Below are 24914 nucleotides of genomic sequence, written 5' to 3'. Positions count from 1 at the left end.
GAGGCAACATCGGAAGAACAGAAGACCAGAAGACCCTGGCGTCACAGAAGACCGCGCCGGCTGCCTGTTTGAAATCGAGCTAACACACAAACATAGCAGGCAGCCAGCGCTGAAGAAGAAGGCACCGGAGAGCTGCAGAAGAACCGGGGTTCGCCGAGTCAAGAGCGGAAGAGGGGAGAAGATGGAAGAAGCCCCCCGGAGTCCGGAGAAGCCCCCCCCGGAGAGCGGAAGAAGAAACCCCCCCCGGAGAGCGGAGAAGACCCCCGGAGAGCGGAAGAAGAAGCCCCCCCTGGTAATTGAGCTAATAACGAAGACAGGGGGGGCGTCCGGAGCAGAATAATAAAATATTTTAAAAAGCCTTGTGTTGTGTGTTTATTAACTTTTACTTTTTGCCTCCAGGTGAATGGATAGGGGTACGATGTACCCCATATCCATTCACTTAGGGTGGGGGGCCGGTATCTGGGGGCCCCCTTATTAAAGGGGACTCCCAGATTCCGATAAGCCCCCGCCCGCATACCCCGACAACCAATGGCAAGGGTTGTCGGGAAGAGGTCCTGTCCTCATCAACATGGGGACAGGGTGCTCTGGGGTGGGGGGGCCCGCAGTGCGCCCCCCTGCCCCAGAGCACCCAACCCCCCCATGTTGAGGGCACGCGGCCTGGCACGGCTCAGGAGGGGGGGGGGCGCTCGCTCGTCCCCACTCCCTTCCTGGCCGGCCGGGTAGCGTGCTTTGGATACGGGTCTGGTATGGATTGTAGGGGGACCCCCTACGTCAATTTTTCGGCGTGGGGGGGTCTCCTTACAACCCATGCCAGACCTAAGGGCCTGGTATGCTCCTGGGGGGGGAACCCATGCCGTTTTTTTCTTTGAAAATGGGCATGGAGTTCTCCCTCAGGAATGCATGCCGCTGTCATTTTTTTTATCCCCGACGCAACTTTAAGCCGTCGCGATCCTCAAAACTCGGCGTAACGTAACTTCGCGCATGCGCAGTACGGCCGGCGCGCATGCGCAGTACGGCCGGCGCGGGAGCGCGCCTCATTTAAATGGGACTCGCCCCATTTGAATAGGAACGCCTTGCGCCGGCGGAATTTTAGTTACACAGCCTGAAATTTCTAGATAAGTGCTTTGTGGATCAGGCACTTAGGTAGAAACTTTAAGGCAGTGTAACTTAAATTGGATTTTTTAAGTTACGTCAGGTTTTTGTGGATCTGGCCCCTAGTGTATATACAGACTCCCTTTCAACTTTCCTCCTGCACACACTATGGGGTAGATCCACAAAGATATTACGCCGGCGTATCTCTTGATACGCCGGCGTAATTTCAAATTTTGCGCGTCGTGTCTTTGTTTTGTATCTACAAAACAAGACACGACTGCATCTGGGATCGATCCAACAGGCGTACGTCTTAGTATGCTGTCGGATCTTAGGTGCATTTTTTCGGCGGCCGCTAGGTGGCGTTTCCGTCGAATTCCGCGTTGAGTATGCAAATTAGCTTGTTACGGCGATCCACGAACGTACGTCCGGCCGGTGCATTTTTTTACGTCATTTGCGTTCGGCTTTTTCCGGCGTATAGTTACCCCTGCTATTATGAGGCGTACTCAATGTTAAGTATGGCCGGCGTTCCCGCGTACAATTTTGAATTTTTTACGTCAGTTGCGTAAGTCGTTCGCAAATAGGGATTTGCGTAGAATGACATCACTGTCGTGAGCATTGGCTTGTTCCGGGTTAATTTCGAGAATGCGCACTGGGATACCCCCACGGACGGCGCATGCGCAGTTTAAAAAAAACGTTGTTTACGTGGGGTCACAACGTATTAACATAAAACACGCCCCATTACATCCATTTGAATTCCGCACCATTACGCCGCCAAAGATACACCACGCCACCGTAACTTATGGCGCAAATTCTTTGAGGATTCGAAAAAAAGAATAAAGTTACGGTGGCGTAGTGTGTCTTAGATACGCTGCGCCCGGCGCAAAGGTACGTGGATCTATGTGGCCCCTATGTTTCTCTCCTGCTCAGCTTTTGCTGGTTCACTTGAGGTACCATGACAGCGTGAGGTACCACATGAGGTACCATGGTAGCGACCCATTACAGACAGGATCTCACATGCGGCAGACTTGCAGAATGTTTGCAAAGAAAGTTGTGGATTTGCTGCAATTATGCAACAAACTTGTGAAGCCTGGCTAGTTATTTTCAAAATTGCAGCTCAATTGTTTGCTTTCTGAGGAATTTTGTAGACAGGTACATGAATCCGGGGCATGCACCAAGTGTGGAGGCACGATAAGACCAGAGTGTCCATACAGACATGCTTCCTCTCCACCAATGCACCTGTCACACAGACAATGCAGCAGCAGGCAGCGGGTCTTGGTTAAAGAATCTACCCGCTGCCTGCTATCAATTACAAGGCAAAAGCAAACCTGATGGGAATTTAGGGCCAAATTCTCAAAAACGCTGCCTAACTTAACTTTCAGCAGTTAAGTTACACAGGCGTTAAATTTCTACCTAAGTGCCCGATCCACAAAGCACTTACCTAGAAATTACACGCCGTGTAACCTAAGTGCCTCCGTCGCAAGGCGGTCGTCTCCTCGAGGGGGCGATTCCTATTCAAATGAGGCGCGCTCCCGCGCCGGACGTACTGCACATGCGTGTGACGTCATTTTTCCCGACGTGCAGTGCGCGAACGTAATTTACGCCGGGCTTTGTGGATTGCGACGGGACAATAAAGTTGCGACGGGTGAAAAAAAAAATATGCGCCGGGAAAAAAAATTCAAATTTAAAAAAAATCGCGGCGATCGAAAAAAAAGTCTGGTTTTACATGGTGTACTAACTTTACACATTGTAAAACCAGCCCTAATTTAACGCGTGCAAATCGTAACTTACGCAGAAAACACAAAGCTTAAAAGCTTTGTGGATCTGCTTAAGTACTCATTTGCATACGCTAGCCGGCATTTCGACTCGAAATGCCCCCAGCGGCGGATGCGGTACTGCATCCTAAGATCCGACAGTGTAAGTGTCTTACAGATGTCGGATCTTCTGACTATCTTTGGAAAAATCCTTCTGAGGATCGTTTCCAAAGATAGTCACAGGGATACGCAGGCTGAACAGCAGTTCCGCCTGCGTATCTCCTTTGAAGATTTGGCCCTTAGTGTCTCAGCTTCTGCATCAGGTTTTGCTCACTGTAGCATCACTGGTTGCTAGGAAGCTGTCAGTTCCCTAACCACTTGCTTACTGGGCACATATACTGGGCACATATACCCCCTTCCTGCCCAGGCGAAATTTCAGCTTCCGGCACTGCGCCCCCTTTACTGACAATTGCGCGGTCGTGTGACGTGGCTCCCAAACAAAATTGACGGCCTTTTTTCCCCACAAATAGAGCTTTCTTTTGGTGGTATTTGATCACCTCTGCGGTTTTTATTTTTTGCGCTATAAACAAAAAAAGAGCGAAAATTTTGAAAAAAAAAACACAATATTTTTTACTTTTTGCTACAATAAATATCCAATTTTTTTTTTTTTAATATTTTTTTTTCTCAGTTTAGGCCGATACGTATTCTTCTACATATTTTTGGTAAAAAAAAATAACAAAAATCGCAATGAGCGTATATCGACTGGTTTGCGAAAAAGTTATAACGCCTACAAAAATAGGGGACATAATTATGATTTTTTTTTATTTTTTGTTTTTTACTAGTAGTGGCGGCGATCTGCAATTTTTTTTTATTGGGACTGCGACATTATGGCGGACACATCCGACACATTTTTGGGACCATTTACATTTATGCAGCGATCAGTGCTATAAATATGCACTGATTACTGTACAAATGTGACTGGCACGGAAGGGGTTAACGCTAGGGGGTGAGGGAGGGGTTAAATGTGTACCCTGCATAGTGTTTCTAACTGTGGGGGGAGGTGACCGATCTGTGTCCCTATGTACAAGGGACACAGCATCGGTCTCCTCTCCCTGACAGGACGTTTACACACAGAGATCCACGGTCCTGCTCAGTTACTGGTCAATTGTGGGTGCCCGTCGGCCATCGCGGCCGCCGGGTACGTGCATCGTGTTCCCAGTAACGCGGCGGGCGCCCCCTAGTGGCTGTGAAAGACGAGGACGTCATATCACGTCCTGTCAGAACAATAGAGCTATTGTGCCGCCGTCAATTGACGGCGGCCGGTAGTATAGTGGTTAACAACCAATGACAGGGAGAGGGTAACGGTGGCAAATATGCGGCTCTGCTACACCTCATCCTGCCTGTCTCTGTGTGCCAAGTTAGAATAGGTCTTAATTACCTCCAGTTTTGTTATCTATGAAATGGAGGTAATTATTTTAGAATTTGGTGCAATAATAGCATTTTATGGAAAAAACTAAGTAGCATGTGAAAAAGGAGAGAGAGAGATGAAGAATAGGCGGAGATCTCTAGTCCAGAAAGCAGAGCCGACAATGCTGGATGATTTCATTCCAGTGGACAGTTCTGTGTTGTCAGCCCTTACAGGAAATTAGGAGCAAGCACAATTTCTGGCATATTTCTGTACTTGCAGTATTTTTAAAGCAATGAGATATGGAGAATATACGTGTTTTGAAAAAATCTACTAAATATGTGTTTTTCTTTTGTCCTGACACACACTTTAAAAAGCAGTCTATAAGCTCCATTCCAGTGGTTTTGCCTAGGATGAGCTGAAGTCATCAGTCTGTTGCAGGCAGAAGGGAGCATTTTCTCAGTCTCCTTTCTCCCAGTGACCAGACTTCAACTTTCCAGCATGACACCACATACCTCCCAACTATTTGAGATGGGAATGAGGGACACCTATCAGCAAAAGTATGCAGGCATAGGACACACCCCTGATCTGCCCCTTAACCACTTAAGACCCGGACCATTATGCAGGTTAAGGACCTTGCCCCTTTTTGCGATTCGGCACTGCGTCGCTTTAACTGACAATTGTGCGGTTGTGCGACGTGGCTCCCAAACAAAATTGGCGTCCTTTTTTTACTACAAATAGAGCTTTCTTTTGGTGGTATTTGATCACCTCTGCGGTTTTTATTTTTTGCTCTATAAACAAAAATAGAGCGACAATTTTGAAAAAAATGCAATATTCTTTACTTTTTGCTATAATAAATATCCCCAAAAAATATATAAAAAAACGTTTTTTTTCCTCAGTTTATCAGTTTAGGCCGATACGTATTCTTCTACATATTTTTGTAAAAAAAAAATTGCAATAAGCGTTTATTGATTGGTTCGCACAAAAGTTATAGCGTTTACAAAATAGGGGATAGTTATCATTTTTATTAATAATTTTTTTTTTACTAGTAATGGCGTCGATCAGCGATTTTTTCCGTGACTGCGACATTATGGCGGACACATCGGACATTTTTGACACATTTTTGGAACCATTGGCATTTTCACAGCGAAACGTGCTATACAAATGCACTGATTACTGTGAAAATGACAATGGCAGTGAAGGGGTTAACCACTAGGGGGCGCTAAGGGGTTAAGTGTGCCCTAGGGGAGTGATTCCTACTGTAGGGGGCGGGGCTGGACATGTGATGTCACTGATCATCGTTCCCTATATTAGGGAACATACGATCACTGACATTGCCACAGAGAAGAACGGGGAGGGTGTGTTTACACTCACCTCTCCCCGTTCTTCAGCTCCTGTGACCCGATCGCGGGACACCAGCGGCAATCGGGTCCGCGGGTCCTGCGGGTGCTTTCACTGAGCTTTGGACCGGGTCACGAGCCATGGCTGGACACTTAAAGGGCAACGTGCCTGTCCCCAGCCGTGCCATTCTGCCAGCGTTAGGCGGTCCTTAAGTGGTTAAAGGAGAACTGTACAATAAAACACAAGATTGGTTAAACCCACAAGTGCTTTTTATTACCACTACTATTCCTTTATATTGGCTTTTGGAATTTATAAATGCAGCCATTTAGAAATCAGATGAAAGATTTAGCGCTGGGAAACACTTTTTGTTAGATAAATAGTGCATTTTATATACAACTGTATAGATCTGACCAAAATGAGGGACAAATGAGAAGGATTGAGGGACAGAGGGACATTGCTCCAAATCAGGGACAGTCCCTCGAAATCAGGGACAGTTGGGCGCTATGACACCACATGCCAGGCTGTAGCAGGGACTGATGTCATTTCTAAATACAGCACAGCAGAAATGCACAGGCACCAAGAACTCACAAATAACAAAAACAATTAATGATATATTATAATTTAATTTTATTTACCATCATGGCTTATTCGCCACAAAAACTTGTGAAATATAAATTAGCAATAGATACAAATATAAAGCAATATAATACATAGTCAGTGCTGTTTTTGGCATTTAGGTCTGCATCATACAGTGTATGGGGTTTACGTATATAAAGGTTTATATATCTTCTGTAGACATCCATGGACCTTAAAACAATGTATTCCTGGAACTGGAATGTTCCTGGTTGGAGAACTATAGGTTCATGGCACTGTATCTTCTTTTTAAAGAATACATTTGGCAAGACATTCTGGGGCTGATTCTGAAAATGAATATAACAACAAAAAAAAACAATGTTGCCCATGATAAGCAATCAGATCTACCTGGTATTTCATTAGTGCAGACTAGAAAATGAGATTTAGCACTAAATACCAAGAAGATTAGAAAAAATAAATAAAAAATACATATATATAAAAGTATTGCAACTTTGTATTCATGAATACATGCTTAAAAGTATTTTTAAATACAAGCCATGTAAGTACCTAAATGATCTGGTATCAGCAGTCCATGTACAGCAGAGCTCAGAATGGGAGAGGTGGAAACAGCAGATAGAGCCAATCAGGTGTGCTGCTGTGTTCCTGTGCTAACAAGGGACATGCTGATAGTAGAGAACAAATTCACAGAGAGTTAAAGTGTTACTAAACCCAGGAGCCTGCATTCACTATGTCTGGTCTCCTATAGCACACAGAACATGAAATGCAATTATTTTAGTAAATATGAACTACTAAATACCTTTTTTCATTAGCAGTATACAATGGAACCTTGGATTACGAGCATAATCCTTTCCAGTAGACATGTGCATTTGTTTTCGTCCGAATGCATTTTCGTCCGAATGTCTGGTATTTTGGTTATCGTTTTAACAAACGATGACGAAAGCACAGAAAGCGAAAACCGAAAGATCTGACATAAACAAAAATGCTTTATTTTCGTTGCGGTTGAATGTGCCTAACCTTAACTCTATCAGTCCAATATTATTACACATAAAGAGAAAAGATTTGACATTATAGAGACATGAAAAAGATTTGACATAGAGAGAAAAGTTTTGACATAGAGAGAAAAGATTTGACATTAAGAAAAGATTCGACATAGAGAGAAAAGATTTGACATAGAGAGAAAAGATTCGACATAGAGAGAAAAGATTTGACATAGAGAGAAAAGATTCGACATAGAGAGAAAAGATTTGACATAGAGAGGGAAGATTCGACATAGAGAGAAAAGATTCGACATAGAGAGGAAAGATTCGACATAGAGAGAAAAGATTCGACATAAAGAGAAAATATTTGACATAGAGAGAAAATATTTGACATAGAGAGAAAATATTTGACATAGAGAGAAAAGATTCGACAGAGAGAGAAAAGATTTGACACAGAGAGAAAAGATTTGACATAGAGAGACATAAAGATTCGACATAGAGAGAAAAGATTCGACATAGAGAGAAAAGATTCGACATAGAGAGAAAAGATTTGACATAGAGAGAAAAGATTCGACATAGAGAGACATAAAGATTTGACATAGAGAGAAAAGATTTGACATAGAGAGAAAAGATTCGACATAGAGAGACATAAAGATTTGACATAGAGAGAAAAGATTTGACATAGAAAGAAAAGATTTGACATAGAGAAAAAAGATTTGACATAGAGAGAAAAGATTTGACATAGAGAGAAAAGATTCGACATAGAGAGGGAAGATTCGACGTAGAGAGAAAAGATTCGACATAGAGAGGAAAGATTCGACATAGAGAGAAAAGATTCGACATAAAGAGAAAATATTTGACATAGAGAGAAAATATTTGACATAGAGAGAAAATATTTGACATAGAGAGAAAAGATTCGACAGAGAGAGAAAAGATTTGACACAGAGAGAAAAGATTCAACATAGAGAGAAAAGATTTGACATAGAGAGACATAAAGATTCGACATAGAGAGAAAAGATTCGACATAGAGAGAAAAGATTTGACATAGAGAGACATAAAGATTCGACATAGAGAGAAAAGATTCGACATAGAGAGAAAAGATTTGACATAGAGAGAAAAGATTCGACATAGAGAGACATAAAGATTTGACATAGAGAGAAAAGATTTGACATAGAAAGAAAAGATTTGACATAGAGAAAAAAGATTTGACATAGAGAGAAAAGATTTGACATAGAGAGAAAAGATTTGACATAGAGAGAAAAGATTTGACATAGAGAGAAAAGATTTGACATAGAGAGAAAAGATTCGACATAGAGAGAAAAGATTTGACATAGAGAAAAGATTCGACATAGAGAGAAAAGATTCGACATAGAGAGAAAAGATTCGACATAGAGAAAAGATTCGACACAGAGAGAAAAGATTCGACATAGAGAGAAAATATTCGACATAGACAGAAAAGATTCGACATAAAGAGACATAAAGATTCGACATAGAGAGACAGTTGCTCCATCGAATCTTTTTTTTTTTTTAAAGATTCTGTCAAATCTTTTTTTTTTTTTTCTTCTTCTTCTTCTTAGAACATTCGACAGACACCATAAGCCTTCAATGACAGATTCAACCTTAATTAATTTGGATTTTCGGACGAATGCATTTTTTTAACGAAAAACTAAATAAATAAAAACAAATTTCGGGAGTAACTGAATAAATTTATTTTTCGGACGAAAATGAAATTCCGAAACAAAATATTTCAGTGTGCACATGTCTACTTTCCAGGAGAATGCTCGCAATCCCAAACACTTGCATATGAAAAGGGAGTTTCTCCATAGAAGTCAATAGAAACTAAAATAATTTGTTCCGCATTGACTTCAATGGCATGCAATACTGCATGTGGCAAGAGGTGGGGGGGCACCGGAGAGCCTCAGAAATGCTCAGGGACAGCTCAGCTGACCTCGGAAAGGCTCGGAAACACCCAGCAACTGAGTATTTCCAAGTGTTTCCGAGTATTTCAGCGTGATTCTGAGTATTTTCGAACGGCTTCCGAATGGCTCTGAACCGTTCCAAGTGTCATCGGCGCCCCCGCACCTCTGGCCAAATGTGGTTCTGCACACCCCATTAGCTTGAATTCTGCTCGAGTTGCGAGACAACACTCGCAAACCGAGTCAGATTTTTTTTTTAAAAGTTGCTTGTTTTTCAAAATGCAGTGTCAGGCCTCGTACACACGTCCGAGGAACTCGACGGGCGAAACACATCGTTTTGCTCGTCGAGTTCCTTGTGAAGCCGCCGAGGATCTCGGCGAGCCAAATTTCCCCATTCCTGTCAAGGAAATAGAGAACATGCTCTCTTTTTGGCCCAACGAGATCCTCGACGGTTTCCTCGTCGAAAAGTGTACACACGACCGGTTTCCTCGGAAAAAAAAAAAAAAAACAGCAAGCTTCTTGCTGGTTTTTGCCGAGAAACTTGGTCGTGTGTACGAGGCCTCACTCGTAAACCAAGGTTCAACTGTATAGCAATCTTGTGACTTGTATCACTGCCTGCTTAAGCATGTAGGAGGAGTTTTCATTCTCCCCTGACCCTCTGTCTAGACAGTGCTGCTTGGCCCTGTGGTGATCACATGCACTCTCCCAAGAGAAAAATAAAACTCTCTAGCAATACACACCAAACTAAGCATGTGCAGCCTGACTCCTAACGCTCTGTTCTATCAAGAGATGGGTTGGACACAGTTAAAGAAGAGGAGGATCATAGAAGACAGGATCAAACAGCCTTTATACACAATGCAGAGGATTTAACCCTTACGTTCCACAATGAGTATAACAAGCATGCTTTACATACAGACTGATTTCATTGTTGTGGGTTTAGTAATACTTTAAAGAGGAAGTAAACCCTGAGAGAAAAAATGTGACTGGCTGGAGCATGTGCGCGGGAGCTTCCAGTCACGGCACCTGCTCCTGAAGAAATGGCATGGGCGGCCATTCCTTCAGAGGGCATGCGCTGATGACATCATCGGCGCAGTATACAGTAAATATCTCCTAAACGGCGCACATTTAGGAGATATTTACAGTAACTATAGGTAAGCCATATTCTAGGCTTACCTACAAAAGTACTGCAGGGAGGTTTACAAATCCTTTAAGCTTATTAGTATGCTGATCTTCCTTCACAGGCTGATGGCGGGACAAGACCTAAGCGTAACAACTGCAACAGATAAAAACAGGGCTCACCCAGGCAAGGAACCTATTTAGAAAATAAAAAAACACATCTTTACACTCCCTTTAACCTGTGTGGTGTCTTCTCTCCCAGGCACAGCCTCAATTGCTGTTTGATAAAGTCCTTGGTGATCTGACTGAAAGTTACCATCCCTCGCTTCATTGGAGTGACCCAGAGCTCTGGATATATCATCTTTAAGCATCTTGAGACCATTGTATAATTTGAGGGTCCACATTATCTGGTAAGCTGCTTGGCTTGATCACGCTGATTCCCGAGTGCTTTGTTTTTACACTGAGGCTGGTGTTGGGCTCTCCTGTCATATATATCATGCAAATAGACTTCATTGCTTAAAGCACCTTTATGCATTTACTTTTGAATATAATATGGACATTCTATATTGATATTTCGTCTTAGAGCTGCATGTATACTTTTTATAGTGTTTTGTAATTGAAGAGCAAATGAATAATTTGCTGGCTGCTGGTTATTATCATTTAACATGTTTTATTAATTTGGGATTTTTTTTAAATGCGATTATTATCCATTTTTTCGTGCTTCGTATTGGATTTTTGGAATAACTTTTCATCTTCAGTAGACAATTTGAGGATCTGCATTTTTTGGCATATATGAGCATATGTCCATGTGTAACTTATTGAATAATTTGCTCCTTGTACCTTTGCATCTCCTGCACCTGGTGAATCCCTCTAGAGGCCCATACACACGATGTGACTTTTTGACAACAATTGTCCGGCGGACCTGTTTTAGCAGACAACCCGACCGTGTGTACGTTCCATCGGATCAAACTTTTTCGCTTTTTCATTGGACAAATGTTCGCTGTGAGAACAGACAAACTTTCCGGCAACAAATGTCCTACGTCGGCTAATCCGATCGTGTGTACACAAGTCCATCGGACTAAAGTCCAAAGAACAAACACGCATGCTCAGAACCAATGCTAAAGATCATACAACAATAGCAGAAGTTGCCCAAAGGGTGGCGGTAAAGAGCTGAAAAAACACGTAGTACGTCTATTACATCACTACGTTCGTGTTTGTTGGCTGCCGTGTGTATGCATGCCAAGTTCACTTCCAACGCCCATTCGGAGCAAAATCCACAGAAAAGTCAGTTGGAAGTCCGATTGTGTGTATGAGGCTTAAAGTGGAGGTTCACCCTAAAAACGGTTTTTTTTACATTAAAAAGTACAAGTAGTAGTAAGGACATTACATTTTCGGCAGTTTTTTTTTTTTTTTTGCTCTGTACTTACCTTTATATCCGGATTTTGTCCAGGGCTTCCGCGTTCAGACGACTCCGGGACTGGGCGTTCCTATCCCTGCCTCAGGCTTCCGATGCTTGCGGGACTGGGCGTTCCTATCCTTTGGTTGGATGATTGACGGCTTGTGAAACAGGTGACCTGTCGCACAATGCGCGTCACCAGATTTCCGGAAATACCCGTGCTAAGAGTCGGCACTATACGGCGCCTGCGCCCGCCATGTAGAGCTGACTGCGCAGGCGCCGTATAGTGCCGACTCACAGCTCGGCTCTTTCCCGACGTCTGGTGACGCGCGTTGTGCGACAGGTCACCTGTTTCACAAGACGTCAATCATCGTACGGAAGGATAGGAACGCCCAGTCCTGCAGTCATCGAAACCCGGAAGCCCTGGACAACATCAGGATATAAAGGTATGTACATAACATAACATGCTGGATCTGCTAGATGCAATTACATTTTTTTTTTTGGGGTGAACCCCCGCTTTAAGCATCGTACCTTAGGATTTTTAGTCTTTTGTCCTTCCTGTTTGGGATCCTCTCCCTCTTACTCATATGTCTGCCTGGGGAATGGCTTATACCTGCGTTGGCTGATATGCATGCACACTATATGCCACATAACTATTATGATAACATTTTATCCCGAGGAAGAGGACTCAAGTCTTCAATGTTGATGCAATGCAATCAGGGCCGGCCTTAGGTGTTCAGGCGCCCTGTGCGGACTAATCCTGTGGCGCCCACCCCATATTCACCCCTTGCCCCCTGGTCACCTAAACATACACAAAGAGGCTGTCCGGGGCCCCTCTATCCTCTGCCGGGAGCCTGGGGAGTGACAATGAGGAGGAAGAGGTGAGGCAAGAGTCAGCGGAGCCCTTAGGTGGCAGTGCACCCTAGGAGGCTGCCTTCCTAATCCGCCTAGTGGTAGCGCCGACCACCCGGCCCTGCTGCGACTCACATTTTGCGAGCTGCGATGGCCGCACGGCGCCCCTGTTGCCCATGGCGCCCTGTGCAGCCGCACAGCTCGCACACCCCAAAGGCTGGCCCTGGATGCAATGGATTCAGAGGAAAGCCTACCTAATATCTACTATGCTATGAAGAAGCATGTAATAATACTGTATTTATAACTTCATTGTATATTACATTGTACCAACCGAGAAAGGTTGTTAAGCTTTCCATAAGAACAGTGTTAAGCTATATATTCGTATAGATTTCTTGCATTAAGGTGTAGTGTTTTTATTCTGGGCCTTTTGGTCCAATGTGTTTTTTACTGAGTGCACTGGTCCTAACTATGGTGCCTATTGGACTGCACAGTCATACATAGACTCCCTGCTATGACAAGCAAATACACATAAGACTATTAAAGTAGAGGTGGTTTGCACAATATCTGTTGGACTCTATTTATACCTTTTTTTTACTTCTTAACCACTTGCTTACTGGGCACATAAACCCCCTTCGTTCCCAGGCGAAATTTCAGCTTCTGGCACTGCGTCGCTTTAACTGACATTTGCGCAGTCGTGCGACGTGGCTCCCAAACAAAATTTATGTCATTTTTTCCCCACAAATAGAGCTTTATTTTGGTGGTATTTGATCACCTCTGCGTTTTTTATTTTTTGCGCTATAAACAAAAAGAGCGACAATTTAAAAAATATATATATATTTTTTACTTGTTGCTATAATAAATATCCCAATTTTTTTTTTTAAAAAAATATTTTTTTTCTCAGTTAAGGCCGATACATATTTTTCGACGTATTTTTGTAAAAAAAAAAAAAAAAATCGCAATAAGCGACTGGTTTGCGCAAAAGTTATAGCGCCTACAAAATGGGGAACAGAATTATGATTTTTTTTTTATTATTTTTTTTTTACTAGTAATGGCGGCGATCTTGCGATTTGTATTGGGACTGCGATATTGCGGCGGACGTATCGGACACTTTTGACACAAATTTGGGACCATTCACATTTATACAGCGATCAGTGCTATAAAAATGCACTAATTACTGTATAAATGTGACTGGCAGGGAAGGGGTTAACACTAGGGGGTGAAGAAGGGGTTAAATGTGTATCCTGGGTGTGTTCTAACTGTGTGGGGGGAGGGGGATGACTGGGGGAGGTGACCGATGCTGTGTCCCTATGAACAAGGGACACAGATCGGTCTCCTCTCCTCTGACAGCACGTGGAGCTCTGTGTTTACACACAGAGCTCCACGTCCCTGCTGTGTTACCGAAGATTGCGTGTACCCGGCGGACATCGCGGCCGCCAGGTACACGCATTGGCTTCCCAGCGATGCGCCGGGACAGTGTTTACCCGCTGCGCGCTCCCCAGAGGCGCCTGAGAGCCGCGCTGTTGACGTCTTTTGTCAATAGCGCGGGTCTCAAGTGGTTAAAAAGGATTCCACTCACAATTTTTTGAAAAGCAGCAATATAAAGAATACGAATATGATTTTTTTGGGGTACAAGAACCTCTTCATTAGTTTAACAAAATGTATAAAAATGCCACTAAATACACTTAGATAAGAAAAAGGAAAAAAAAAAAAGTCCTAAGCCCCACCCCTCAAAGACATTAATGGGGAAGAGGCATACAAACAGCAGGTAAGGAGCAGACATGTACATTTGGAGAAATCATAATACTAATGTAGGAAATACTGAGGATCTGGCTTTTTTGAATGCATATAATGACATCAGCCTGACAGGGTGGGTTTTATTAGAGCCATATTTAGACATTATGCTTCCCTGAGAACACCTAAATGATGACCCCTATTTAGTACAAGCCCCCCCCCCCCCCCCCCCCCTACGTATGCTGAAATAATGCTAGAATGTGGTTTATATGGACAGCTACTTTTTAACTGTACTGTACATACCATTACAGTACCTCTAGGATTTGTATCTGCACAGCCAGGGGCATTGCTTGTCCTGTCCATCTTCCAGTTCATGGACTTTTGGCTATAGCTAGTCATGCCGGTAGACATGAGCATGCATGGGTGTGCTCATTGGCTTGCAGGGTATTTAAACATCTTCATTTCTGGTGGCTTGTGCTGCGTCTTCTTACCGGCTATCCTGTGCATGAGATTCTTCTTATTCTGATCAACCATGGCTAACCCAGATTGCCTAATTCTGCTCTCATCTCCAGCCCCTGCTGCCGACTCTGCCCATTCCCATTATTTATCTTGCCTGTTGTCTGCCTCCACTTGGACCACGGATACTCTTTTCCTGCTGCCTGCCTAGACTTCTGCCCTGGACATTAAAGTGATTCTAAAGGTTTTGATTTAAAAAATAAATAAAAAACAGACATGTTATACTTATCTGCTCTGTTTAATGGTTTTGCATCCTGTTCTTTTTGGGTCCCCCCGCTAACAGTCCTGGCTCCTCCCTGGCCAGGTTCCCCCAATAGCAAGCCTCTTGCTATGGGGGCACTTGACCAGGCTTGCTCCGGAGCTGTGCTCCTGTGAATTGTCTATTCACACACAGAGCGCAGCTTGGCCCCGCCCCCACGCTCTCCTCATTGGCTCACTGGCTATGATTGAGAGCAGAATGAGCCAATGGTTCTGTGTGAGCCAATAAGGTGGGAGAGACCTGGGAAAGCAGTTGCTCTCATGCACATCGCTGGATCGAGATGGGGTTCAGGTGAGTATAATGGGGGGGGGGGCAGGGGGGAGGGGAGCTGCACCCAGAAGGTTTTTTTTTCTTAACGAATAGAATGCATTAAGGAAAAAAACCTGCCTTTAGAACCACTTTAACCACTCTCTTGCCTGCCGCCTGCCGCAATCTCACCTGACTAGACTTTTATTGCTCTTGTACCTGCCACCTGCCCTGATCCCTGCCCAGACACCAACCTGCAGTCACATTCCATCCCATCTCCTCAACATAGCCACCGTGCTCCTGCAACCCCTTGGTGGGGCAAACCCAAAGGCTGCAACCTGATAACAGTTCAATCTTTCACTCAGCTTGGAGCCCAGTGCTTCATCAAGCTAACTCCTATAATAACCTGGAGTTGTCAGTCAGTCATTTTCAGTTTGACCAGGGACCCTTGTAAGCCTCCACTTCTGTTTCAAAATTGGTATGCTGCAGGCCATTAGGACTTTAAAATGGACACATATTAGCTGCTGAGGAATTTTTTCTGGATGGTGGAAGAGTGAGGAGGTCTGCTTAAGCTTCAAAAGTCCTGTTCTTCCGCTATTCTCATAGACAGCAACCCACATGTGCCATCATAGTACATACAGTACATCCCGGGGTTCTGAACCTCTGTGCAAAAATGGGAACTGCTCTTTGTGCTCACAAATCAGCTGAAAACACCAAATACTTACCCTTTTGCGGAGTAACATTAGTCTGGAAATTCTCTGTAAATAACAGATACTCCTAGGAAAAACTTTCAACAAAAATGGTACTTAACAGGTTTTTTTTCTTCAAAATAAGCCCCATTATAATTACATTTTACAACATAAAAAAAGCAACTTTAAAGTGATGGCACGACCTTACAATAAATCATTTTTCTTTACAAATTTGTGTTCATATAGATCAAATGTACATACATGGGAAAATAAAATATTTCTTTAAAATTCAGGGGTCTCCCGAAAATCTCTTAAATAATTTAATAATTACAGTCCATTTGTAAATGTTCTCTTCTCTTTACTCTGCAGTTGATGGGATGGATCTTCTACTTATAGTGTAGACCCTGTAATAACAAAAAATAACAGTTTAATAACTAAAGAAAAAAAAAAAGATCCACAACTACTACTAGAAGTCCATATGTGGTACTGTCCCTCCTTATTCTGCATTGTAAAGGCAATGTGTACTGGGAAGAAAATGAAGCTTGCTGATGCTGCATTCTTCTTTCGAAAAATGCTAGTTACCAAGTTGTTATGATATTTAAAGTCTTTTAAGTGTATGTCAACTCTAAAAATTAACTTCTCTTACCACTCCCTTTTGGTCTGTTAAATTTACCATTCAAAGTGTTTTCTTATATCTCTTTAATAAATATTTGTTGATCATGTCAGAAATCTAGAGCTGTCCTGTGTCTTGTGGTTTGGTAATCTCAGGTCTAATTTGGCCTCCAAGTTCTTATTTTAGGACTACAGAGTAATTAGTCTTTATGTTGTGGAGAATAGAATAGGGAAAAGTTTGAGAGGTTTAAAAAAGAGAATTGGCAAGGAATGACATCACTCAGTCCACAACTTACTGTGAGTTATCAGACCACAATAAGAAATTAGCAACTGAATGCATTTCTGGAAGATCAACAAGTTTTTTTTTTTGTACTTGCGGGGTCGTTAAAGGGATAAAACCTTGGAAAATGCACATGTATTGCAGAGATGAACTACATATTTTTTTAAGCCGAAGTTTAGCTGAAAAAAATAAAATCCTTGCTTTAGTTATATCACTTACCTGTAACTAACTAGTCCAAAGCTGTGAAAACAGCTGGATTGTGTACAAATCTTCACCGCAGGGATTTCCCATCCTCTTCCTGTCTCTGAACTACCAGTGCTGTGAGGGTATAAAGCTTTGGGTCTTTGGGCAGAACAGCAGTACAGATGATCTGACATGGACACGCCCCTGTCTTCTTCCTCCTCCATTTTATTGATTAAACTGTAACATGGTCTGTGAATGGGGAGGGAATCTTGTGGCAGATCAGATTCTCCCACACTCAGAGATCATGTTACAGACAGTGTAATCTATAAAAATAACTTTTCTTAAAGAAAGGAGGGCAGGAGGGGGCGTGTCCCAGTTGGACTATCTGTACTGCTGTTCTGCCTGAAGTCCCGAAGCTGTTAACCATTCAGTGTTTGAAGTTCAACACAGGATGGGACAGCTCTGCAGTGAATTTTTGTCTATCATCTAGCTCAAGGATCCTCAAACTACGGCCCTCCAGCTATTGCGAAACTACACATCACATGATGGGAATTGTAGTTTCTGAACAACTGGAGGGCCATAGTTTGAAGACCCCTGATCTAGCTGCTTGCACATTGTGGGACATATTTCATTACACTTAAGTTATGTGACTAAAGAATAGTATGAATACATTGTACACAATTAGTTTATGAGTTGAACAAGATCACTGCCAATATTTCAAAATTAAACTAACTCACCTACATTAAATACTAAATATATAGCCCTCATCACAAATATTCCTCATCATTCAGCTACCTTTAGTAGAAGTAGAACTATGAGAAAAAAAAATTTCATTTTGGATAGAGTAACGGCCAGTTCACACCACATGCAGCCCAGTGCATTATTTTTCTGCATCAAAAATGCATGGAAAGTAGTTCCAGGGATTTCCAGTTCCAGAAAAAAAAGTAAAACATTCTGCATTTTCCTGCACTGGAATGTACTGGAACGTGGTAAAAAGCATCAAAAACGCACTGGAACGCATCAAAAATGCAACAAAAATGCACTGGACTCCAGTGAAAAAAAATCAAAAAGGGGAAAAGAAAAAAATAACATCTGCAATGCATCCGGAAATGCAGCAAAAAAGCAACAGGAACACGCCAAAAATGTGTTAAAACGTGAATAAAAAACGCATCCGGAGCGGATCTGTGGTGTGAACCAGCTGTAAGAGAGTGTTAGAACCCCTGTTAGTTCATAGGGAATTTACCTTCACTTCCTGTCCTATATCCAAACAGGAATTGAGAGGAAATCCCTACAAATTAAGGGAAATCCTTGGGTAGCCCCAGGCCGCCAGAACTAGTGTCCCCATTGGAAGATTTCCCCTCTATTACTTTTTTGGGGACAACCCAGAACTTTACTTTACTTTCACTTTCAATGGTAAACAGGACAAATAGAGACGGGGCACAAACAGCAATAACAACTGACAGGTGATTTAACTTATCTTCTCTCTGTTCAAAACAAAGGAAAAAAGTACTCACCTAGGTGGATGCAGCATCAATCCGATGTTGCATTTGTCCTCTGTTGGCTCTAACACAGGGCTTTGATCGCTTAGTTCTCAGTCTTCACTGAGCAGAGAACCGGTGATGGTTAAAGTGATCATAAAGTCTTGGTTTAAAAAATAAAATAACAAACATGTTCTATTTACCCGCTCTATGCAGTGCTTTTGCACAGAGCAGCCCCGATCCTCCTCTTCTCTGGTCCCTCTTTGCTGCTCTTGGCTCCTTCCTCCTATCGAGTGCCCCCACAGCCAGCAGCTTGCGATGGGGGCACCCGAGCCAAGCTGCAGCTCTGTGTGTCCATTCAGACACGGAGCTGCCGCATCCCCTCTCTCCTCTAATTAGCTAACTGACTTTGATTGATAGCCATGGGAGCCAATGTTGCCGCTGCTATGTCTCAACCAATGAAGAGGGAGAGTCAGGGATGGCCGAGGGACTCGTGGACATTGATGGTAAGAGATGGGGCTCAGGTAAGTATGAGGAGGTGCTGAGGGGGGCTGCTGCACACAGAAGGTTTTTAATCTTAATGCATAGTAGACATGTGCACACTAAAATATTTCGTTTCGGAATTTCGTTTAAAAAAAAAAAAATTTTAGTTACTCCCGAAATTCGTTTTAATCTATTTCGGTTTTCTTTAGAAATTGCATTTGTCCGAAAATCCGAATGAATTAAAGTTGAATCTGCCATTGAATACTTATGATGTCTGTCGAATGTTCAAAGAAGATTCGACGGAGTAGCTAAACTGTACGACGCTGCAATCGTACATTTCCGGTCAAATGTTCCGCCTACAAGCTATAAAAGAAATCTAATGTTGTATGACACTGGTAATAATTATTTTTATTAATTATTATTACTAGTCAACCAACATTAGAATTTTTCTATAGCCTATGGGCCAAGCATTTGACTGCAAATGTACGATTGCAGCGTCGTACAGTTTAGCTGCTCCGTCGAATCTTCTTTGAATATTCGACAGACACCTTAAAGGGTCACTAAAGGAAACATTTTTATTAGCTAAATAGCTTCCTTTACCTTGGTGCAGTGGTCTTTTCATTCCCTGATTGTTCGTTTTCGCTCTGAAGTTGATCTATGTCTTGTCTGTTCTCCCCATCTCCTGGTTGTCTGTTTGAGAAAAAGACAGGAGAGCGAGGATTCATGCTGTGGTCACTAACGTGCTCGCTCCCTCCTCTGGAGACTACATCTGTGCGTCTGGACCCTGTGTACGTCTTGCAGACTGCAAGGAGGTGTGAATTACTGGGTGTGTCTATAACACCCCAGCACCTCCTCTCTTTCAATAAGTTTCGTTTTAGGAAACCACTACCCTGCTTGTGCAGGGTATCGCTGTGTCTGGCTGGCTGTGTGGGTGGGTTGAATAGCTTGAATAATGATTGTTGGGCGGTATAGTGGGAGGTATGGTGGGCGGGTTATTCAAATTTTACTGCAGAGCGCTTGTCCCGTTTTTTTTACCTGCGCATGCGCGATGCGCAAAGGATACTGGGAAATGTAGTTCCCAGCATGATGGCGACGTCGCTCACATGAACGAGCGCCGAGAATCAGGAAGTCTAAAGCAGAAACGAAACTAGATAGAAGCAGGTAAGATATATGAAGGAATTTAACCCCTTTTCACTATTTTTAAAAATAAATCACTATACTATTGTGGCTCTATACGATAAAGCAGGGCATTTTAGGACAATTTTTTTTTTCCTTTACTGATCCTTTAAGCCTTCAATGACAGATTCGATGTTTGTATGTTTTTCGATGCTTTGTCGAATCTTCGTCGTTCATGTTGAATTGTCAATGTAGTTCTAGCTATTTTACTGCTCCTCCTCTTTGGTTACAATCAGCCAATAACATTCATCAGCATCATTATTTTTATTTTACTTCCCCCGCCCAATTCCAGCAGCGATCTTTTCTCTCTATAATGTCGAATCTTTTCTCTCAATAATGTCGAATCTTTTCTCTCTATATTGTCGAATATTTTCTCTCTATAATGTTGAATCTTTTCTCTCTATATCGAATCTTTTCTCTCTATGTCGAATCTTTTCTCTCTACAATGTCGAATCTTTTCTCTCTATATTGTCGAATATTTTCTCTCTATGAAGAATCTTTTCTCTCTATATCGAATCTTTTCTCTCTATGTCGAATCTTTTCTCTCTACAATGTCGAATCTTTTCTCTTTATGTAGAATAATCTTGGACTAATAGAGTTAAAGGAGTTGTAAAGGAAAATGTTTTTTCACCTTAATGCAATCTATGCATTAAGGTGAAAAAACTTCAGTGTATACTGCCCCCCCCCCTCGAGCCCCCATTTTATTTACCTGACCCATCGAAAGTCCCACACGCGGTCCTGAGATCCTCTTCGCCGTTCAGCTTGGCCGCTGATTGGCTAGAGCGGATGGATTGAGAGCAGCGCAGCCATTGACAGGCGCTTCTGTCAATCACATCCAGTGACGCGGCGCGCCGAGGGGCGGGCCGAGTGACGGCTGGCTCAGTTTTTAGCAGCATTAAGCGTTATTTTACTGCTAAAAGACAAAAGCTGGTTACACATTATACAATCTTCTTGTACAATTTTCCTTCAGATTTACCAATAAACTGTATAAAATAAGGTCAAAGATAAAACACTTTCACATTTTATGCAATCAAGCACTTGCGTGAAAAAAAGATATAAATGCGCAGCCAGCTTTAGTATGGGTGGACACAGAGGCTGTCATGAAGGGGCGTTTAGAGCCAGGAAAAAAAATTGCCAGACCATACCTCCCAACATTATGAGATGGAAATAAGAGACACCTACTAGCAAACGCATGTAGGCATAGGACACACCCCCTGCCACACCCCCCTTAAAGGAGAATTAACCAAAATAAAAAAGGTTACTTTTTAAAAAGTGCATTTTATATACAACTATATAGATGAGACCAAAATGAGGGACAAAAGGAGAGGAAAGAGGGACATTGCTCCAAATCAGGGACAGTCCCTCTAAATCAGGGACAGTTGTGAGCTATGCCAGACACCCTTAGAAGCAGCTGTAAAAATGTCCAGTGTGCATGAGGCTTTACGCTTTCCTTTGAAATTAGTGGATCCAAAAAAAAAATCGTCTCTCCAGTCCCATTAAAACAAATGTCTTTTATAGACAGTTTAGCATTGAAAACAGGGAATACTTGTGAGTGATATGATTTGGGTTTATTTGTCACACTGTACCTAGAATTGGATTTTTGTAGCGTCTTGCTGGATCTGAAGCATGGGCATTTGCAGTCAATAACTTGGTAAATGATAGGATTATACATTGCCGCCGATTTTGCCAGCAGAGTTGGTACCACAGAAAATTCAATTGGGACGGAATCCGGATTGCCAAAAGCTGACCAGACTGACACAACAGCATAGGGAATCCATGCAATGAGGAATCCTGCACAGATCAACATCGCCACCTGGTGGTCAAAAGGAGAAGAACATATTTGTTAAAAAAAATTCTACTGTCAATAGATTTATTATTATAGATAATAGATATTAATATATTGTGATATGTTTATGAAGCACCAAATGGGCCATTTGCTGCTCCTTCGGTACTATGTTTTTCCATATGTAGAAGATGCATTCACTGTCACTTTTCACTCCGCTCACAACCATTCACCCCTATTATCTCTTCTTGCATGGGAAACATTTTCAGTATATAGCTATCATTGCGTTCGCTGAAATTACTTTGATATATTAACCATGAGACTTCAGACATTTTTTTTTTCTTTGGGCGGAGTAGGGAAAGATTCAACAAATCTTTGTATGTTTGAGATTTTCATTCTTTTCCTCCCCCTGTGATCCCACCAGCAGTAATACAGTCAGCCAGGGCTGGGACAAGGGGAGGACGGGGGAGGCCATCTGGGGCGGAGATGTTCGGTGAGGCCAGTGGCTAGAATCAGAGCCAGATACACAAAGGTTACATACTCCGCGAGCCTTAGAGCGAGAGCAATAATTCTAGCCCTAGACCTCCTCTGTAACTGTAAACATGTAACCCGTAAACATTTTTAAAGCATTACCTATGGAGATTTTTAAGTACTGAAGTTTGGCGCCATTCTACAAGTGTGCGCAATTTTAAAGCGTGACATGTAAGGTCTCTATTTACTCGGCGTAACATCATCTTTCATAGTATACAAAAAAATCGGGCAGACTTTAGTGGGTTTTTTTGTTTTGTTTCTTTTATATTCATGAAACAGTTTCTTTCCAAAAACAATGTCTCATAAAACAATATATATATATCATGTTTGGGGGTTCTGAGTAATTTTCTAGCAAAAAATATATTTTTACATGAAGGAGAAAAGTGTCAGAATTGGCCTGGGTGGCAAGGGGTTAATTACCACAAGTAAGTAAGTAATATACAAATAATTATTATATATTAGTTTTAAGGTAATCTACTATATTTTCAAAAACTGTACTCGAGAAGGCGGCATAAAGGACAAATTACTGAAGTTTAAAGTTATAACTTCCAACCAGTAATTTCACAGTAAATAGAAAAATAATAAATTATTGTCTTATAACATATAGCATAATAAATAATATATGATTTAGCCTGAATATAATAGTACCTTCAGCAGCAGCAGATTCTCATTCTCCCTCTTAACTGTGTGAGAAAAACTTGGGATTATGGGTAAATCTTATACACATAAACCCATGTTTTTTCCTTGCAGTTAAAGCTGAAAAAAAAAATATTAAAAGCCAGCAGCTACAAATACTGCAGCTCCTGACTTGTAATATCGGCACAATTACCTGTCCTGGAGTCCAGCGCCGTTCGCAGCAGAGGACGAGCGATCGCTCGTCACTCTGCTGCCCCCCTGCCATCCTCGGTGAGGGAACCAGGAAGTGAAGCGCTTCGGCTTCACTGCCCGGTTCCCTACAGGGCATGTGCGATTCGCGATGCGCTGTGCTGACTGGTTCCCGCTGTGTTCTGGGAGCCGAGTGTTTCCCAGAACACAACAGGGGGGACGGGAGGTGACGTCCTGCCCACAGTCTACCTGCAGACTGTGTGGCCGGATGTGGGTGCAAATACCTGTCTTTAGACAGGTATCTACACCCCCTCCCCCTGAAAGGTGTCAAATGTGACACCGGAGGGGGGAGGGTTCCGATTCGCGGGAGTAGAGGTGGAGAGTGGAGCTCCGCTTTAAGAAGGCTGGGCTGGAAGGGAGCATTTGTCTTTTAGACACATGCCCCTTCTATGACACTGCAGTGAGAGGCGTGCCTCCACTGCAGAATTTTTATTGAACAGCTTGGGCCAAGACTCCAAGCTGACCAATGAGCTCATGCTCAGTGACTCTGGCAAGAAGTGAGAGGCACTGTGAGCTCATCCTCTCAGTCTAATGCAAACAGAGTGTGTCAGCTTGTATTTAAACTGGCCGCTCTGTATGTAGCATCTGACAGGCTGCGCAAAGAGTGCTGTATCTCTGGAACCAATGATGATATGAGCAGTGATGGTGTAGGACTTCAGCTACATACCTCCTAATTTTGGGATCTCTGTGACACCAGGTAGCAGAGCTATGACCCTAGAAGTCAATCTTTTTTTGCATGTTTTCTCCCTGTGCCTGTGTGGGTTTCCTCTGGGTACTCCGGTTTCCTCCCACACTCCAAAGACATGCTGGTAGGTTAATTGGCTTCTGCCTAAATTGGCCCTAGTATATGAATGTGAGTTAGGGACCTTAGATTGTAAGCTCCTTGAGGGTAGGGACTGATGTGAATGTACATTGTATATGTAAAGCGCTGCGTAAATTGACGGCGCTATACAAGTACCTAAATAATAATAATAATAATGATAATATTTATTTTAATGGCAGGTGAGGTTTTGCCTCACCTGCCTCCCCTGACTACACATCCCTGATCTAGGGGGGTGCATGCCTCACCACATGCAGCCAGCAAGCCACACCTTAATGTCTGTTCTGATAGTTACTGCTGTCATGGTGTGCTCAAACATGGCCACCCTTCACCATATCCACCCACAGCTCACACAAAAACACACTAGTCATGTGCAACTATCTGCTATCTTCTAGAATGCAAGCAATTGGTGATGCATATGCAGTACACAAACCAAGCCAACTATTGACACTCAAAGCAAAGGGGCAGATAATTGGCACAGGTGGGTACACCCATTCTATGGCATGCATTAGGTGCAAGGGAGGGGACAAAGTTCCTTATCCTTGCCATGGGCACTAGATGAACCTGTCCCGTTACTCAGCCTGCAATAACAAAAAACGCAGGGCCCATTTACAACAGTGCATTGTGTTAACTCACTGTAAAATGCACATTTTACCATGTGTTACCACAAATGCACTGCAACCTGTCTTGCAGTGCATTGCCATTCATTTTGAATAGCACCCCAACACGATAACACAAAGCACTGCAGTGCGCATCCATTGTAAGGCTCCACCGTGACAGATCTGAATAACCTGTGCATTAC

At 42.7% G+C, this 24914-nt stretch overlaps 1 protein-coding gene across 4 annotated transcripts in view; it reads right to left on the bottom strand.

Moving 5' to 3' along the window:
* Positions 1-6196: 6196 nt before the first annotated feature.
* Positions 6197-24914, bottom strand: part of OPN5 (opsin 5) — a 195124-nt gene continuing 176406 nt past the window's right edge. Inside the window, exons 6-9 of one of the 4 annotated variants that reach the window (XM_040348481.1) lie at positions 21680-21906; positions 19518-19607; positions 16213-16285; positions 6197-6509 (exon numbers count right to left, since the gene is read on the bottom strand). In XM_040348481.1, coding sequence (XP_040204415.1) covers positions 16240-16285; positions 19518-19607; positions 21680-21906 — 363 coding nt within the window. In that variant the 3' untranslated portion in view covers positions 6197-6509; positions 16213-16239. Of the gene's footprint in view, positions 6510-15995; positions 16286-19517; positions 19608-21679; positions 21907-24914 lie in introns of those variants that run through there. The other 3 variants (XM_040348483.1, XM_040348479.1, XM_040348482.1) reach the window with 3 other exon arrangements.

The sequence above is a fragment of the Rana temporaria genome, chromosome 4 (genome assembly GCF_905171775.1).
Source record: "Rana temporaria chromosome 4, aRanTem1.1, whole genome shotgun sequence".
Classification (NCBI taxonomy): Eukaryota; Metazoa; Chordata; class Amphibia; order Anura; family Ranidae; genus Rana; species Rana temporaria.
The sequence above is the reverse complement of the archived record's forward strand: the minus strand, read 5'-3'. Positions and strand labels throughout refer to the sequence as shown.